Source organism: Sarcophilus harrisii, chromosome 4 (genome assembly GCF_902635505.1).
Source record: "Sarcophilus harrisii chromosome 4, mSarHar1.11, whole genome shotgun sequence".
NCBI classification, from domain to species: domain Eukaryota; kingdom Metazoa; phylum Chordata; class Mammalia; order Dasyuromorphia; family Dasyuridae; genus Sarcophilus; species Sarcophilus harrisii.
Genome location: NC_045429.1, coordinates 168898445 through 168916938, shown reverse-complemented (window position 1 = coordinate 168916938; position 18494 = coordinate 168898445). Strand labels below are relative to the sequence as shown.

At 31.8% G+C, this 18494-nt stretch overlaps 1 protein-coding gene across 9 annotated transcripts in view; it reads right to left on the bottom strand.

Moving 5' to 3' along the window:
- The window catches only part of PTPRK (protein tyrosine phosphatase receptor type K), a 721856-nt gene that overhangs the window by 345921 nt on the left and 357441 nt on the right, over window positions 1-18494 (bottom strand). For 8 of the 9 annotated variants that reach the window (XM_031964293.1, XM_031964294.1, XM_031964287.1 and 5 more), the window contains exons 4-5: window positions 8504-8585; window positions 6073-6188 (exon numbers count right to left, since the gene is read on the bottom strand). In XM_031964293.1, the coding sequence (XP_031820153.1) occupies window positions 6073-6188; window positions 8504-8585 (198 nt within the window). Of the gene's footprint in view, window positions 1-6072; window positions 6189-8503; window positions 8586-18494 lie in introns of those variants that run through there. The other variant, XM_031964292.1, reaches the window with a different exon arrangement.

Sequence of the window (18494 nt, the reverse complement as noted above, 5' to 3'; positions counted from 1 at the left end):
GTTCTTCTAGGAGAGGCTTAAAGAATTTAGTTACCTCTAAACTGTGATTGAATTTTAGAGTAGGATTTTAATGGAGTGATCTTCTTTGTAAGAGAGAAAATGAGTTAAAATAGCTTGTGCCTTTTTTTTCCTTATAAAAAGTTTAACCAGAATCATCCAGTAATACTCCTTCTATCTATGCTGAATAAAGACCTATCTGTGTATGAAAAGGAACAGTCCCTTTTGAAAGATTAGACAAAAGACAACATAACAACTGCTCCCCACAAATCCTCAAAAGCAGTCCACTAATTTTGTGCTAACATTAATATCTCAATACCTCGTTGTTTAGAAGTATCCACAAGGCCAATCCTTGAAAGAAATGAGAACCCTGTTGTAAGCTCATTATCATGACTACTGAAATCATCAGGTGATGTGATAGAATGCTACTGTGCTATAAGAAATGATGAGCTAGTTGATTTTAGAAAAACGTGGAAAATTTTTTTAAAAATGGAAAGACTTGCAAGAAAAAATGAAGAGTAAAATGAGAAAAAAACAAGAGGATGTTTTACTACAATATACACAAACATGCACGCAGATATGTATATTTATATTTAAAGGTAGCTTTCTCTAGGGCAGGGTGGGGAAGGAGGGAAAAATGCTAAATTAGTACCACAGAAAACAAAAGAAAACTTAGAAAGAAGCACAGAAAAGTAGAGTAGCTTTGAAAATGTTGTCAGTATTTATCACAGTTGTTTTTTTTTTAATTAATGTGGAATGGAAAGTTATGGTTTTATATTGAATCACTTTTTTCTTGTGTTTTATATTATATATATATATATATATATGATGGAAATATTCTCCTTTTATCCTCTTTGTATTTGTTTAAAATGAATGCAATTTTTAAAACATCAGGTGAATTGCACCTAGAGGAGATTACTAAAATGAGTGAGGCTTATTTTTATACCTTCATAGAAACCCAGTACTCTCTTAAGTCAAGTAGAAGAGATCAGTGTTCTGCTGAGATCTAGATTACTTCTCTTGTCTTTAATCTAAGATTTATTGATCTCAGTACCAACAGGAGATAAACTTTTGAAAGAACACATCTTAGAAATACTGCAAAAATATTCTAAATTGGCAAACACCAAAGTTTCTTGACTTCATATAATTATTTATTAACTTATTTCTCATTAAAAGTTTACTACATTTTAATTAGTAAGGGTAGGTGTATTATATATCTCTATATTATATTTTTAAAAAAGCAGCATTTTATGTGTTCTATGTGATTTTAAAATACATGTATTATTTTGTACCTTAATTTAAATAAACTATTATGCTCAATACTTTTAAGTTCTTTCATCACTGTTGATATTTTAAATTCTATAGAAAAATAATTTTTACTATTAAGTACATAACCTTCTTACTCTTTCCATTGCTGAAAACAATTTTAACTGGGCACATTTAAAAAAAATATATAACTATTTTATTTTCAAAATTTTTGCAAAGATATTTTTGAATATTCACCCTGCAAAACCTTGTGTTCCAAATTTTTTCTCTCTACCTTTTTCCCACCCTTTTTCCTAAACATCAAGTAATCCAACAGATGTTAAACATGTGAATTCTTCTCTACATATTTCCACAACTGTCATGCTGCACAAGAAAAATGACATCAAAAAAAAAAAAAAAGAAAACAAAAAGTAAGCAAAACACCAATTAAAAAAAAAAAAAAGGTGATAATACTGTTGTGATCCACATTCAATGCTCACAATCCTCTTTCTGGATGTAAATGGCTCTTCTTCATCAGAAATCTATTGGAATTGGCCTGAATCTCCTCATTGTTGAAAAGAGTCATGTCCATCAGAATTGATCCTCATATAATCTTCTTGTTGTTGTGTACAATATTCTTTTGGTTCTAAGTGAAATTCACTTCACTTAGCCATCAGTTCATGCAATTCTCTCTAGGCCTCTCTGAAATTATGCTACTGATAGTTTTACATCTACTCTAACTGGGCACATTTTAAGATACTAAGAAACTCAGAGAAACTGAAAATTGTAAAGATGGAAATAATGTTTTCTGACTTCTGATACATGAGGATCAATAAAAAGCCATTTTACCATGTGGATAAAATGCCCTTTCAAGTTGTTTCTAATGCACAATTTTCCACAGTCTCAGTTTGATATCTCAAGTAGCTATTCTCACAATGAATTCTTAAAAATCTCATAAGAAAAAGTCTATTGAGTCTTTTTTAAAAATTGAAGAAAAAGTAAAGTCAACTGTCTCATGGAAGAAACTATATTGTAATGTAAAAAGAGGTGATTTGGAGCCGAAGAACTTGGGTCCTAATTCTGGCTCAAATTCTTGTATGTGAAACCTTAGCTTATCTCACATATATGGGACTCAATTCCTCATCTATAAAAGTATGAGTTTAAACTAGTTGATCTCTGAGGTCATGACCAATTCTTATAATATGTTATATGATACTATGATTCTAATGGGAAAAAAATTAATTTTAAAGTCAAACACCCTTGGAGAAAGAGTATTTGAGAAATGGAATCTATTGAGACATAATTTTATCAATGTTGCATACATATCAAGACCTACTTCACTAATTATAAATGTGGATTTTTTTTTTAATTGGGAATTGCGCTCCCCCCCTCCCAACAAATTCTTATGCAGAAAAAGCAATAGTTTCACTATTCTATACAATGAAAAAATATTTAAATGATCAAGCAAATAATTGATATACTTTGGTTGAGTATAAATTAACAGATGTTTGACTTTTTTTTTTTAAAGGTGATTATGTGTCTGTGAGTGTAAAAAATGCTCAAGAAATAGACAATTTATATGCCACAGGTTAAGAAAAAAATATTAAGATGCATTATAATCCTAAAATATTAATGAACTGGAATATAAAAGAAAGAGAAATCTATATTGTTTCCTCACAGGGAAGTTCTGAAAATCCATCGTTTGGAAAAAAAAAAAAAAAAGATGAGCATTTATATAAGCAATAACATGATATGTTCATTAGGAGAGCAGGAAAAAAAATTATGGAAGATCTACTATAGTTCATTAAAAAGAAAAGGATCTAAAGAAGGAAACTGAGATATGGAGATTTAAAAATGAACTTAATTCCAGCATATTATTAAGTCTTAGACCCTAAAACAAAGCAAGAACTACAAAATATCTGAGTTCCCCTAAAAAGGATCTTATGATAATTAAAACCTACATCAAGAAAAGAAATTTAGCAAATCAATTGTTTACATTCAGACATATTTTCCAAAGCTAACAGCTTAAAGAAATATTCTCTTCACCATTAGTAAATAAAGGAATCAGAGAATCAGTGAAATGGAAGGGAGCTTAGATTCTACTTAACACAAACTGTAAGTGAATCAGCTCAAGAACAGTTTTTCCTGAAAAAGTTTTCATCCAGTGTTTTGTTTCTGAAATAAATGAAGAAGGATAACCGAAATTATCTGCCACAGTTACTATTATGTCAGTCAATCTACACGAAGTAGGATTAGCTTCTGTGGAAACCATTTATTGGACACTTCAGCTTCCAAAGGATAGATGAGAATTTAAAGAGTCGTTTTGAGAAATAGGACATGCTCGCAGAGGTCTGCAATTTGTAACAATCCAGAGGCTACTCTATCTATTATACAATGTTACTCTATCTATTATACAATTCAAGATATACATAAATATAGAAACTCATATAAATAATGGTAGGAATGTTGATCCAAAAAGGGACTATTTTAGGGAGAATTTTCAATGAATGAATAACCACTCAATGTAAAAAAAAAAATTTTTTTGAGGATAGTTTCAAGAAAGACACTGAATAATAAAAATTAAAAGATAATTTTGAACAGAATGTAAAGACTGAAGGGATCAAAACAACCACTGACCAAAAAGTGGTCGACCAAAGAAATGGACTGGCTTTGCTTTTGTGATGTTTGATGATGGTGACTTATTCAAAAATAGCAAATCAGAACAGTTCTTTTTGTGATGACAAAGAACAAGAGAAGGGTGGGGGTGCCTAAAAGAAGGATGGATGAACAATTATCACACACACATACACACACACACACACGTATATATGTTATATGTGTTGAGATACTAAGAAATTAGAGATTTTTTTTTTTTTTTTTAGAAAATTGTAGAATGACATACACGAACTAAAACAAGGTGATATGAATAGAAGCAGAACAACAACAGTAATAATATAATGAAGGGGAAAAAAAAAACTTTGAAACACTTATCAATGCAATAGTCAAAATTCTGAAATACTGGATGATATCTAAAGGACAAAATGATGAAACATATTACCTTACTGAAAGGGTAGTAATAAGCAAATGATTTTAGAGGTCTTTATTTGGATAGTTCTAACTAATACTCAAGTATTTGCTTATCCTAAGACTGTCTATGTCTCTTTAGAGATTTGACAAGTTTGCCCCAAATGTATGAATTACAAGAAATATATACTTATCTAATTCTTCTTTTCCATGACAAATTTTCAGATCTGAGAAGATAGGAATCATGTCCTTTCACAAGTATATTGGAAAAGCCAGTCTGGGGGATTCATTTATATTTTAACATATAAAGAAAAAGGCATTTCTAGAAGTTTCCTTGAAGCATGAACTCTATTAATTTTATATAAGTTCTGAAGGTAAAGAGACTCTTCAGGGAAAAAAAAAAAGTTTAAAAGTTTCCTTATCAACCAACTATGAATTCAGAATTACTGCTCATAGCAATCCTGATTTTATAGAGAACCAAAAGATAAGCAACAGTAAATATGAATACACTCACCAACAGACTAAGTAGCAATCTATACAAATACCCATTTATTTACTTTTCACCATCTCCACATTTATTTTATTCACCCTAGTGTTCTCTATTTTGTTTTGAGTTAGGATAAAATAGTTCTCAGACTACTTCACTCCATATAACCTTATTCTGGCAATTTGCAGGCAGATTAGGCTTGATTTAAGGAAAAACTTCCTAATAATTAAAGCCATCCAAAAGTAGGTAATAAGCTCTTTATCACCAAAGGTCTTTAAGCAAAAGACCTTTGTCATCTATATCTTAAAGAAAAAGTAAGATAATCACATATTATACATGTTGTAGAAGAAATATTCTATCAGCTATGGATTGGACTATATGTCCTGTAAAGTCACTTCTAAATTTAAGATTTTATGGGTTAAAGTATTGAGGAGACATACTCATATTTAGAGCTGCAAGGTACCTTAAAAGACATGTAATCTAACAGTCTCATTTTTACAAATGAAGAACTGAGTTCCACAAAGATTATATGACTCAACTAGGCACACCCAACTGATAAGTATCAATGAATTTCAAATTAACCTCATTAATGTTATTTCTCCCTGCACAGGTTCAATCTCCAAGACTTCCAAGACATAATCTCCTCATCCTATTCCCATCCTTTCCAAATTTACTTCCACATTTATTTTCCGATTTGCACTGTCTCTCCTTTGGTCAGATTTGATTTTTCAGATTTCATTTTACATATATTATTTTCTTCTGCATAATTTGTATACTGATCCTTCGGTTAATCTAGCCTTGACCCTGAGATCTGAGTTTATCCATCATGCACCTATAAGTCTGAACAATTTAATTTTCTTTTGTTGGACTACACATTGCTTGAAATATTGCCTCAAAGGTTTCTCAAAATGTAATTTATCAAACTGACAGTTCTCCATCTTATGAACCATGCTCTAGTAAATCTAGTTTGTGAAGCACTTTAAAAAGAAAAAAAAAAAAATTCTTTTCTTACTCTTTTTACTGCCAGCTATTCTAAGGAGCTATTTTTTTAAGTTGAACACAGATAAATTGGAAGAACAATGACATTTAACTGAGAGCTGATAGAAGACACAGTATTTAAATAACTTCATAAATTAATTCACATCTTCAAGTGGAGAACATGAAAAAGGATGAATCTTCACAAGATCACTTCAAGCTAAGGAGAAAAAAAGTCGCATGGCAAAATAAGTGAATTAAAATATAATCTGTCCTCATGTAATTTTGGTGCTTTTTCATTAACAAATTTATCCACATTAGTTCAATAGACTAGTTAGCCTTACCTGCAGCCATAACTTGTTATTCACAGCATCTCTCCCTGTAGCAATACATTGAAATGTAGCATTCTGCCCTGCATTGACCTCTACATCACCCAGCCTCAAGAAATGAGGGGATTTATCTATGGAGAGAGAGAGAGGGGGGGAGGGAGAGAGAAATGATAAACACAATTCACATAGAATCTTACATTACATATTTCTACTTCCAAAAGATTAAGAAAATTGGTAACTCTAAAACTGCCCAACACACATTCCATGAAAACAAAGATATTCTATTTTCCTTTAAAAAAAAAAGTTAGTTATATTCTTTCCACAAGGAAAAGAGATTTCCTTTTATCTCACCAACAATTTCCTTTTCTTTACTTTCAATAGCTTTGTTTTCTTTGAATATTTATACCACAGTAAAGATAACATTCTACATGCAATGGCATTCAATAATTGTGGATAACAAGTATTGTAAGTAGTAAGTGAAAAATAATAAACCCTTACAAATGGTAATAAGGAAAAGCAGACAACACAGAAAACATCAAGCAAAACAATGAAAGCTTTCCCAAAACAGGCTCAATCATATCTGATGTACAAAAATTATACCAGTGTCAAAGAAAGACAAACACTCTATTTAATTAGTCATACCTTCATTCTTTCCTACCCCTCAGACTAACGCAATACAATTTCTATTGCTTTTTCTATCTAGTACTTCCCAGAAAATAGCATTTCAGGTGTCACCATGTATTCACAGTTTGTGGGACTAAATCCTCATGTCTGTACTGCCTCAGGAAAGCCACCCAAGTGAAATATTAGACTGACAAACATGATGACTACAGTTGATGGATATATGAGTTATAAATCCCTTAGATATATTTTCTGTAGAATTACCTGTTAAAATCAAAACTTTTCTAATGCTTTCTTTTGGAAAAAAAAAATCAAGGCACAACTATTAGAAGAATTGGGGACTCATTTGAATAACATATTATTGGTAAATTATAGTTAAGGTCAGCAACTTTTGTTTAGCTTTTTGTATATATGCCAAAACCTTTTTGTAATTCACCATGTATTTTATAAGGCCCAAATGATCATTGGATTAGCATACTACTTATTTTCTCACTTAATATTATAAAAGAATATATATATGATGCTTATTAATCCTTAAAGTGAATAAATTTCCCCTCCCCCCCTTTATTCTTAGAGGAGAAATTAAGACTCTGCTGCCTGTATTTGATTCTAGGAAAATGGTACCTGCTCTCCAGAAAACACCAGAAGAAATAATTAAGTGCCACTGCATTAAAAATAGAGCAATGATACCTATTTTTAATAATGTTCTTCCATATCAATGACAGAATATATATGTAAACACACATACATAAATCTAAAATAGAAGATTACCGAATACTTAAAGCAGTAATATAAAACCTTTTATATCCTGACCTGGGGTCAGGATTATGACTGATAGGATAATTGTCCTAAACTGGGGATTTAGAAGTTATATGCTTTAGTGGATACTATTTGACCAAGAGATAAGTAAGAATACCTATCTGAAAATGGGCCAGATTTTGACATATAAACCAAAACATGTAAAACAACTGTTAATGAAGTATGTTAAACCAGGTTAATCAGCATTCCAATTTGACATAAGAATCTATTTGAATACTTGGACTAGAATAGGCAAAACTAATTCCTTTATTTAGCTTTTTTTTCCCCCTAAAGAACATCTTAAGAACATTTCTAACAACATCATGGCACTGTACACACTGTACAAACACTGTATATACCTATGTATATGGGTGTATTTCTGCCAATGCTTTCAATTGTGAACTTAAAAAGTTCTGATAAAATCTGTCCCTATGTACCAGTCAGTAATAGCATCTGCTGCTAGAGTTCTTACCACTTTTTTCTAATTAATGGAAAAAAAAATCTCAAGTCAATGTTCTTTATACACAGACAATATAATAATTACCTAGACAAATTGATGAAAAAGAGTCATTACTAAGGGAAGAAAAAAAAAAGGTTACATGATCTACACAATATTACAATGAGAACTGAAATAAATTCAAAAAAATGATTTTTCCTTATTATAGACCTAATGTTCTATTGGATACTGGATAAAAACTTCAGAATAAATCTTAATCTATAATTTCTGTACCTTTTGAATTCTGTGTATATATATATATATATATATATATATATAGCCTTGCAATTAATAAGAACTTATTTAAAGTTTTTACAATTGAACTGATTAACAGGGATGGAATATTTTCTTCGAGACTCTTTACAAAACTCATAATAACATAAAAATGGTTTCTCTACAGGCAGTAAAGAGAAATCCTAGAGACAGGGAGAAAAAAGAGAGAACTGATCAAGTGATGAAAACTCGAGTCACTGCCAATATCAAATAGGTCTTGAAAAGCCTCAGGAAAACACAACTCTTAATCACACTTACCACAAGGATAGCTGAGAACTTGGATGTCATCAATGGCAATGTAGCCATTTCTCCCATCTGAGACTTCAGCTTCAAATATTACCTGTCAGAATGAAAGGAAAAATGTTTACAACACTCATTTCTGCACAGTTCCCACTGTAGAAGGAGAATAGATGATATATGACTTTTATTTTCACTGAATTTTCCATAAGGATTAAAAGGTATTTATTGTATTACATTTTTTATTTTGCTCACATTCTAAATGTTAATCACAGATGGATCACAAGAATGTGAGAATAATTAATTTTTCTGAGATGAAGTTGTCAGTTAAAGAAACTAAACTAAAAATTGCTGTTTTATTTCTGTAAACAATATGTGGTCTCCAAAAATATATTATGTTGCATAAATATCCATGAGCACACACATACACATACATGCACACCACTGAAAATGGAGATAAATATGGGAAAAGGATGGGGCAAGCTTGTTTCATTACATTTCATTAATAAATCTAATTTGATCCTCACAAAACCTCTATGAGGAAAGACAGAGAAATATCATTATGCCAAATTAAACTAATTTAGTATTTATTGAATGGCTTATATGTGTTAGCCAAAGAAGGACAGAAAGACAAAAGAATATAGGTGGAAGTGACACTGTACTAGAATAGACAATATATTCACAGTTAAGTATAGAGATATGTGTAGGAAAAAACAAAGCATTTTGGAGGGTTAGGAGAAAACATTTAAATACCAGAAAGATCTCTTCCAGGATATGGGACCTGAGCAATACACAAAGTGGAGTTAAAAACATGGCCAAGTGAAGTAAAATTTACCAGATCATTGGGTGAAGAAATGAACAATTGACTTGGGATAAGATCTCTGATCTTCTGGCTCCTATCTAATTGCTCTTTGCACTACATCTTCTTTATATATGTATGTAGGAAGTGAGAAAGCAAGCCTCAGCTTCCTGATATAAAAGAGAGGGAGGAAAGTTTCAAGAACTAGGAAAAATTCAAATAAATGATCTACTTTTCCTTAGTGTCATAAGTGGTTATAAATATTTACTGAAATTGGATTGAAATTAGGTCAGTGATAGCTATAACAGCAGACCGAAGCCTATACGTGAGAAAGTGACGAGGATCCACTTCCAAGGAGTAGGAACATAATTTGAGGGAAGTATGATGAGAAGACTTCTATCCCCAATAAATAGGAAAGAATCTTTTTAGAGAGGAAAAAAAAATGAATGCATTATTAATTCCAGAGGAACTATTATGAGAGAAGGGGGAATGGAGCTGTCAACTTTTTGGAGAAATACGATGTAGATAGATTGTTCCCTACTAAAGATATGCAAAGAGAAATCTTAGTGTGGAATAGTAAAGATGAATTCAGATCTAAGGATACAAATCTACATCATTTGTAATTCTGATAATGAAGTCTGAGATAATAAATTCTGAGATCATTGTTATGTTGGCATTATTATAGGATAGGCAAGGAGTTATATAAAACATGAATAAAGTCTGTCTATAGCAATAATTTTCACCTTGAGCACTTGGAATATTATGAAAGGATTAGAAGGATGCCCAAAGCTGCCTTCTTATTTATATCTTTTTACTTATTCTATTCTTTAGCATCATAATTACTTTCTTATTAGTTCCTTTTTACTATAAATTTAACAAACATTAAATTAAATAAATAATATCATTTACAGGATAAAGTTAAAAAAAAAAAAAAAGAAAATGATTGTGCATGAAATTTCAAGTTTCCATTATATACAGCTTGTTTATTTTTAAAGTATATAATAATTTCAACATACACTTTTTACAATTATCTTTTTTGTCTTTATTTCTTTCTGGTCTTCTATCTAGTTTCTTCTCATATGCCTGCAATTACTATTAAAAAATATTCTAAACCACCTAACTTTTGTAGGTTTGAAATCCAACCTATGTTTTAAAGTTTACTCCAAAATCATCTTCCATCAGAATGACTTCCTTTATTCTCCCAGTATTTTCTTTCTCTTACTTCACATATCACTTTGTATATCCCTTAAGCAATTAAATACAAAAATGCAAAAAAAAAAAAAAAAAAAAAAAAAAGGGGGGGGGTTAAGGTATGTCATCCCATGGAAGATTCATCTAAGACACTGAAGACCTCTTCTCATATTTAAGGATACCAATATAGACAATTACTTTGCTATTTCCTATTATGTCTAAACAGAACACATCCTATTTAGTCATGTCTCATTGGTGACTTTGTTTTATTTTATGTGCCCAAGAAAAAGCTAGTAACAACAGCTTTGCTGGATCCATTCTGGGATTATAATTATGGTAAATTTGTCATATAGTATGATATATTTGGTAGGCTACAAATAAAACCTAAAATACTGCATCCTCCAGGACAAAAGGAAGCATATGACAATGCTCTGAACAATTAATAGTTACTTATTAAAAGTCACAGTATGGCAAGGGCTCTTAGAAGCAAATAGCTATCCCTACTTTCCAAGGAAAAATAGACCTTTTCATATTTCTTACCAGCCTAAATTCCTATACTGATGACTGTCTGAGTCCTGCTTGTATGTTAGAATTCTTATAAAGTGCTAAGTCAGTGGAATTGATAAGAGACAAGGGTTGTTTAGCAGGGTGTTTGGCAGTTCTCTAGATGTACTTAGTACTTATTAGAGTTCTACAAGATTTACACTTTTAAGAGAGCATATATAAGGAGGAGCCCGTTAAAGGACAAGCCCACTAAGACACAGAAGCCCACAAGCCCACTCTCAGAGGCGGAGTCAGATTCATTCCAACTTCCACCTTTGGGCTGGCTGGAGACATTTAGAAGAGGAGAGGCTGAATGAAGCTGGCAGAGGCAAAGGACTAGCAGCAAGAGCTCTGGGAACCAAGGAGAGAGAGAGAGGCCTTTAAGAAAGCTAACCAGGCCCAAGGAAGGAGACAATACTTGGAAAGAGAAAATAAAGGATCTGGACTTTGACTCCCTGAATGCATTTGGGGTGATTACTTTGAATTAAAACTAAGGCTGCCTCCAGAAGCCCCCAAGAAACTTGCTCCCAGAGAACAATATATTTTAGAGAAGAACATTACACTTGTAGGTAATAAATTCAGTCTACTACTCCATTTTCAACAAGCCACTCCATTTTCATTTGAAAAATTGAACAAATATTTTAATTAAGTCATGATTACATGCAAATATTTGCTAAAAATTAGTGTTTAAAGATGAAAATAATCCATTCCCTGCACCTAAAAAATGAATTCTTACCATGAAAAGCCACATATTCAAATCTTATTTCATGTGCACACAGCATGACGAGAAATATTCAAAGAGTGTAACCAGTATGAAACAAGAGAAAAATAAGCAATAAAATTTTTATCATCATGTCTTAAATGTGTGATGATATTATGTAATAATGAGAATAATGATACTAGCTCTATATACTTAAAGAGACAAAGAATGAGGAAAAGAACTCATATGTATGGAAATGTAATAACGTTTTATGGTGGCAAAGAAATAAAAAAATATAAAAATCAAATTCAATATTTTGTGTGCCTTTGTTGGAAGTGCCAATGAGGAATGAGGATAAACATCTTTAAAAGATGAATTGTGAAGTTACACTTACCCTTATTTGGTTTAAAAAAAAAAAAACAGAAAAAAAAAGAAAGAAAAATATTGCCAATAATGGAGGGACTGTAGATACACTAATACACCACAGGAGGAAATATCAATTGGTCTAATTATTCTCCAAAACAATTTGAAACCATAACAAGAAAGATATTAAATCACACATATGTATTAAACCAGTTTTATTATTAAAGTATCCCACAAATTCAAGGTTAGAAAGCAAAGACTCCTAAGTAAAAAAATATTTATAGCAGCACCTTTTTTTTGAAGCAAACACCTGGGAAGAAAATCAATTCTCATAAATTAGGAATATCTAAACAGGTTGTGGCATACAAACAAAATAGAATTTTATTATACAATTAAAAATGATGAACATGCTATATTCAGACATACAGAGAATCATAAGAATTAATATTCAGTGAAGTAGAAGAAGTAGAATAATTTAATCAATAATTTTAACAATGTGAGGGAAAATAACCTGTAAAATTTCAGAGATCTAACAAAAACAGCAGCCAATCATGATTTTAAAAGACCAGTGAAGAAATATACCTTCTTCTTCTTAGAAATGTCTAATAACTTGAGGTTCAGAACCAGATACTCATTCTCAGGCATGTGCAAAGCTTTGATTTGTTTTGCAGGACGATTCACATTTGTTAAAAGTGAGTTTAAAAAAAAGTGAGAGTTTGCTCATGGGCGTAGTCATATTAGGGAATGTCAATACACTGATGCCTGTGTTTCTAGATAAATACAACAACAAAACATCTGCGGCCAATAATCATCTAACTATGGTCAAGAGATGAGTAAGGGCCCATAGGTTCTTATGTCATTCTGGACAATGTTTTCTGCAAGCTTCAGAATATTTTAGGGCCTCTTAAATGTTATCCAAAAATATTCAATAATATTGGCCTAATAATTCATATAGGAAAAATTAAATAGATAAAATATGCTCCTAGTAAAAACTATGATTTATAATTTGGAAATTCAGACCATTAATCCATATACCTACATAAGTACACACACACACACACACACACACACACACACCTACCTACCTACTTGCAGAGAGGCATTATGTACGTCAAAAATTTAATAGATGGAAGAGGGGGTGGTGATGCATATTTAGGAAAATTTACTACATTTTTAGTGATTATAATTTACTTTTTACAATAGATACTCAGCTTTTCCACAAATATAATTATAGTGATACCACTATGAAGGAGAATCTTCAAACACCATGATTTCTATTAAATTAGAATTTTTGAATGATCCAAAAAGCAACGGAGTGATATACATTGGGAATAGTTTCATATGGAAGATGGGGGGGAGGAGGGAAGAGTAAGTGTTATATTTGGAATCCAAGAACCCTCGTAAAAAGTCCAGCTGTGTAAATTATACTCTGTATGACCCTAGATAATTCAATTAGCCATATTGATGCTCCATTTCCTCACGTAAAATAAGTAAATTGGCTAGGTAACACTTGAAGTTGTCTCTAATTCTACATTTTTTTTTTTAATTTTCAAAACATATGCATAAGTGGTTTTCAACATTCATTCTTTTATTCCAAAATTGTCCCCCCTCACTTCTCCAACCCTTCCCTAGATGCCAAGTAATCCAATGTATGTGAAACGTGTAATTCTTTTATACATATTACCAAAATTATCATGCTGCACAAGAAAAATCAATCAAAAAGAAAAAAAAATGTAGCTCTAAATTTACAAACCTATTAAGTATATCATATCTCTATTGAAATACTACATAATGTTTGGTTTAAAGGAAATATTTCAGAAGAAAAGAGAAATGGTACATGTTGCAGTACCTTCTATGAACTGTAAGAATGCCTTCAGCACATTGGACAGATCCTCTGAAAAATCTATGAAAGAATAAGACAGAGAAGGGAAAAAGGGAAGAGGAGGGAAAGAGGGGAAGAGAGGAAAGAAAAAAGAGAATCCAGTGCAAGTCTTGTGGGGCATCTATTATTCACCAAATACTTTACAATATTTCCTCATTTGGTCTTCCAAAATCCTGTAGGGTAGGTGCTCTTATAACTCTTATTTTCTTATTGACAAAACTGAGGCAGATCAAGATTAAATAAATTGACCAAAATCACACAGCTAATGAGCTATCTTAAGATCATATATGGACTTAGGTCTTCACTCTTAAGTTCAGTGCTCTATCCCATATGCCACTTAGTTGCCTAATCATATATGATTTCATATCAGATAACAAACATATAAGATGAAAAGCATGAATATAGCACGAATGGTATGAGGATACCTGGGCAATAAAAAACATCAGTAAGTCACAAATCAGTGACATATTGAAAAATGTGGTTTTCTACATTATGTTAATAGCTTGTTTAGAAGAAATATTATGGATCTTACCATTCAAATGCAAGTTATTTTAACTTGTTGACTTGCTCTACTTTTACTTTTCCAAATTGTTAAAATTCCTTTGTTTCAGAAACAGCTTTAGGAAGTGGGATTATTGCACCCCTGAGAAAAGTATTTTATTTACTCATTTAAATTCAACTTCATTCAAGAGAGTCTAATAAATCTAGGCCTTTGTTTAAAAGGAAACTAAAGAAATGTTTCTTGATTATAAGAAAATAATTAGTTTCTCCTTTTACTGACCTTTTCCCTCCCTGTTAGGTGTTGGCTTTGCACCATTAACAAAAGCTAGAGAAAATTTCTGAGTCTATCCCTTGACTGGTAAAGATCTAATCAGCTTTTTCACTTCAAAAGACCATGCAACTTATAAAGTTTTTCTGACCAGTCCCTCAAAAAAGTGAAAGAGAGTGGTAGAAAGAATTCCACTTTGTAAATTAAACAAATCTTGTGCTAATGGGTCAATTCTAATAGAATAGACATTCTCATGAGAGGCTTTTTAGAGTTTGTCATTATGACAAAAATCAACTTAAAAAAACAGAATCTAATCATTCTGATGAGGTGTTGAATGTGCTCTACTTTAGTCACAAACTGGCTTTCCCCCCTTTCACTCAATTACTTGAAATCATGAAGATGGAGCTTTTCATTTAGTTTTTTCATCTGTAGCAACACTTCTGGACTACTGATTGAAAATAGGAGTAGAGTAAAATAGTGCAAAGGAGACAAATAATGAGAATAAGGACAAATTTGTTGTGTTAATTATTTGCAAAATATCTGAAGACCAATGACATTTTTGTTTTAAATTTTGGCTGAATAGAGGATATTTTAATAATCTTCCTATACATCAAAAGCAAAATTTTATCAAAAAGAAAAAAAAGCACCTTTTTTCTTTTTAAAAAAATAGTTTTCATTTTTATATCATTTTATTTCCAAATATATATCTCCCTCTAAACCTACCAAAAAAAAACTATTATAATAAAAGCAAACAAAAATAGATACTTAAAGCAGTTCAGCAAAAATGAACCAACACATAAACTAAGACTGATTGCAGCTGAAATTTCCACACATATAGTCACCTACCTCTAAAAAGAAAAGAGGTACAAGATAAAAATATCTTACTAAGATATAAAAAAAATTAAATATTTTCAAGGAAGTAAAATATTTAGAAAAACTAAAATATGTACATACCATAAACTGAAACATAGAACTACATTCATAGATGGAGAGAAGCCAAGAAGTTGCTTGAGCTCTCTAGTTTCCCATGGAAACAACAGGAAATCAAGCATCTGAACAGATTCAGAAATGACAGAAACTACAAAGAGACTGAATGACACAATTTTTCCAGTTTAAGACTGGACTTTGGGAAAGGTTTATTTTATTTAGGTGAGGGGGCAGCAGTCCAGCATCACAAACAATATCCCAGAAAGCCAATGAGAACATAGTTTAGCAAACAAGATCTTCCCCCCCCCCCCTTCCTGGCTCAACACAACAGTAGTACAGCATACATGGTGGAGCTACCAGTTCCAATGCAAAAAGCAAATTGCCAGCCTGGAAAACTAGACAACAGAAGACCAGACTAGATCAGGTTATCCCCAATGCTGTGAGCAAGTTATTAAATATGACAGGACCTGCAATCAAAGCAAAAGCCAAAGTGTCCCAAAACACAAAGCCACATAATAAGCTTGGAACATAGCCCCTGTGTCCCAGAACTTGACTTTAAACGTCTGGAAATAGAGAAATAGGGAAGGGAGGGGAGAGGGAAGAAAAGAAGAGAAAGGAAAGAGAGGAGGGGACGGAGGGAATAAGGAAGATAGAAGAAGAAACAAAAAGTATCCTTGACCACAGAGAGCTACTAGGGTGACAAAAAATCAAAACACCAAAACAAACATGTCTATATGCAAAATCTCAAAGAGGCATATGAATTGGTCTCAAATCCAAGAGCATTTTTGGAAGAGCTCATAAAAGAGTTTAAAAGAAAAAATACAAGAGGTAGAAAAAAAATCTGGAAAAGAAATGATGAGTATGAAAGAGAGAGTCAACAGCTGGGAAAGACAAAAACTGACTGAAGAAAACAAGCCTTAAAAGTAGAAGTAGCCAATTAGAAAAGGAGGTACAAATGTTAAATGAAGAAAATCATATGTTAAAAATTAGAATGTGCAGGAAGGGGCTAGCTAAGTGATGTAGTGGATACAACATCAGCTCTAGAGTCAGGAGAACCTGATTTTAATCCAGCTTGAAATACTTAATACTCACTACCCATGTGACCTTGAACAAGTCACTTAATCTCAATTACTTCACCCAAAACAAACACACCAAAAAAACCCTAGCTTTGGGAATAAGGAAAGTAATGACTCTATGAAAATTCAAGAATCAGTCAAACAAGCTAAAAAGAATAAAAAGAAGAAGAGACTGTAAAATACCTCATTGGAAAAGCAACCAACCTGGAATACCGATTCAGTAGAGACAATATTAGAATCATTGGACTACCTGAGAACCATGACCAGAAAAAGAGCCTGGACAGCATCTTCCAAGAAATCATCAAAGAAAACTGCCTTGATATTCTAGAACTATAGAGCAAAAGAATACATCAATCACTCAGTGAAAGAAATCTCACTGGGGGGAGGGGGGAGGGAGAGAGGAGCGGGAGGAGAAGAAACATTGTAGCTAAATTCAAGAACTTCAAGATCAAAAGAAAAATATTATAAGTAAACAGAAACAATTCAAATCTGGAGAAACTATACACAAAATTACCCAGCACTCAGAAGCTTCTACAATAAATTATCAGAGGACCTGGGATACCATATTGTGGAGGACAAAAGAGTTAGAATTACAACTAAGAATCAACAATCCAGCAAGATTTAGCATAATTGTTCAACAGCAGAGTTAGATCTTCAATGAAGTAGGGAACTTTCAATTATTTCCAATAAAAAGACCGGTAACTAAACAGAAAATTTAATTTTCAAACATGACTCAAAAGAAGCATAAAAAGGTAAACAGGACTGAATTCATACAAGTAATAACCTTACATATTTCTCAATTATTTTGTTTTTAAAAATTTAATCTATGAGGCAGCTAGATGAGGCAGAGGATAAAGCACTGGCCCTGAGTTCAAATCTGACCTCAGACAATTAACACTTCCTAGCTGTGTGACCCTGTGCAAGTCACATAACCCCAATTGCCTCATAAAATAAAAAAATAAAAAAATAAGTTTATACTCAGGTCTCTGGTAATATAAGTTAAACAACTGCATTTATAAATGTATCTATTTTAATACTGATTTCTATTATATACAATTGAAATTTCTGCTATAGAGTATTACAATTAGCACATAAAGAAGTATAATGGTTAATTCAGAATTGATCTCCATTCATTAGAGTTTCTATACAAATAAAGATCCTAAAAATTTAACAAAGACACCGAAGATTCCTGGCTTCAAAGTACTCCAAAATTTTGGCTAAAACACCACTGTAGTGTCAGGTATCCCAAATGTCCTTTTATAAATGTGATTTCTATATAAAAGTAATTTCACTAGGAAGGGAAAAAAAGAACAAAGGTATTTAATACATTTTACCTAATTCATAAAATTTTGTTGACATAATAAAGTTACTTTCCCTGGAGAAAGTCCTGAAACTTTTGCTGAGCTAATTTAGAAACCACAAAAACATAATTACTTTCATTTCCATGCTAAATGATGCTGTGAAGCAGTTTTCTGCTGACAAGGCCCCAGAGGATCTTAAATACTGCAAGTCAAACTCTTGTAAGAAAACTTTTAAAATCTAGGACTTTTTTTAAAAACATTTTTAAACATGAAAAGAATCTCCTTTGTGTAGGTATTGTTCCTATGCATAAGTCATAGATTTGAGCTGGAATGGGCCCTTATGCATCATCTGTTCCAATTTTGACAGAGAAAACTGAGGAATCCTAATGGAGAGAAGTCTCAAAAAGATAATTAGATGCCTAGGTGCATTATTATTCAAGGAATGGTAAACTCTTTATACT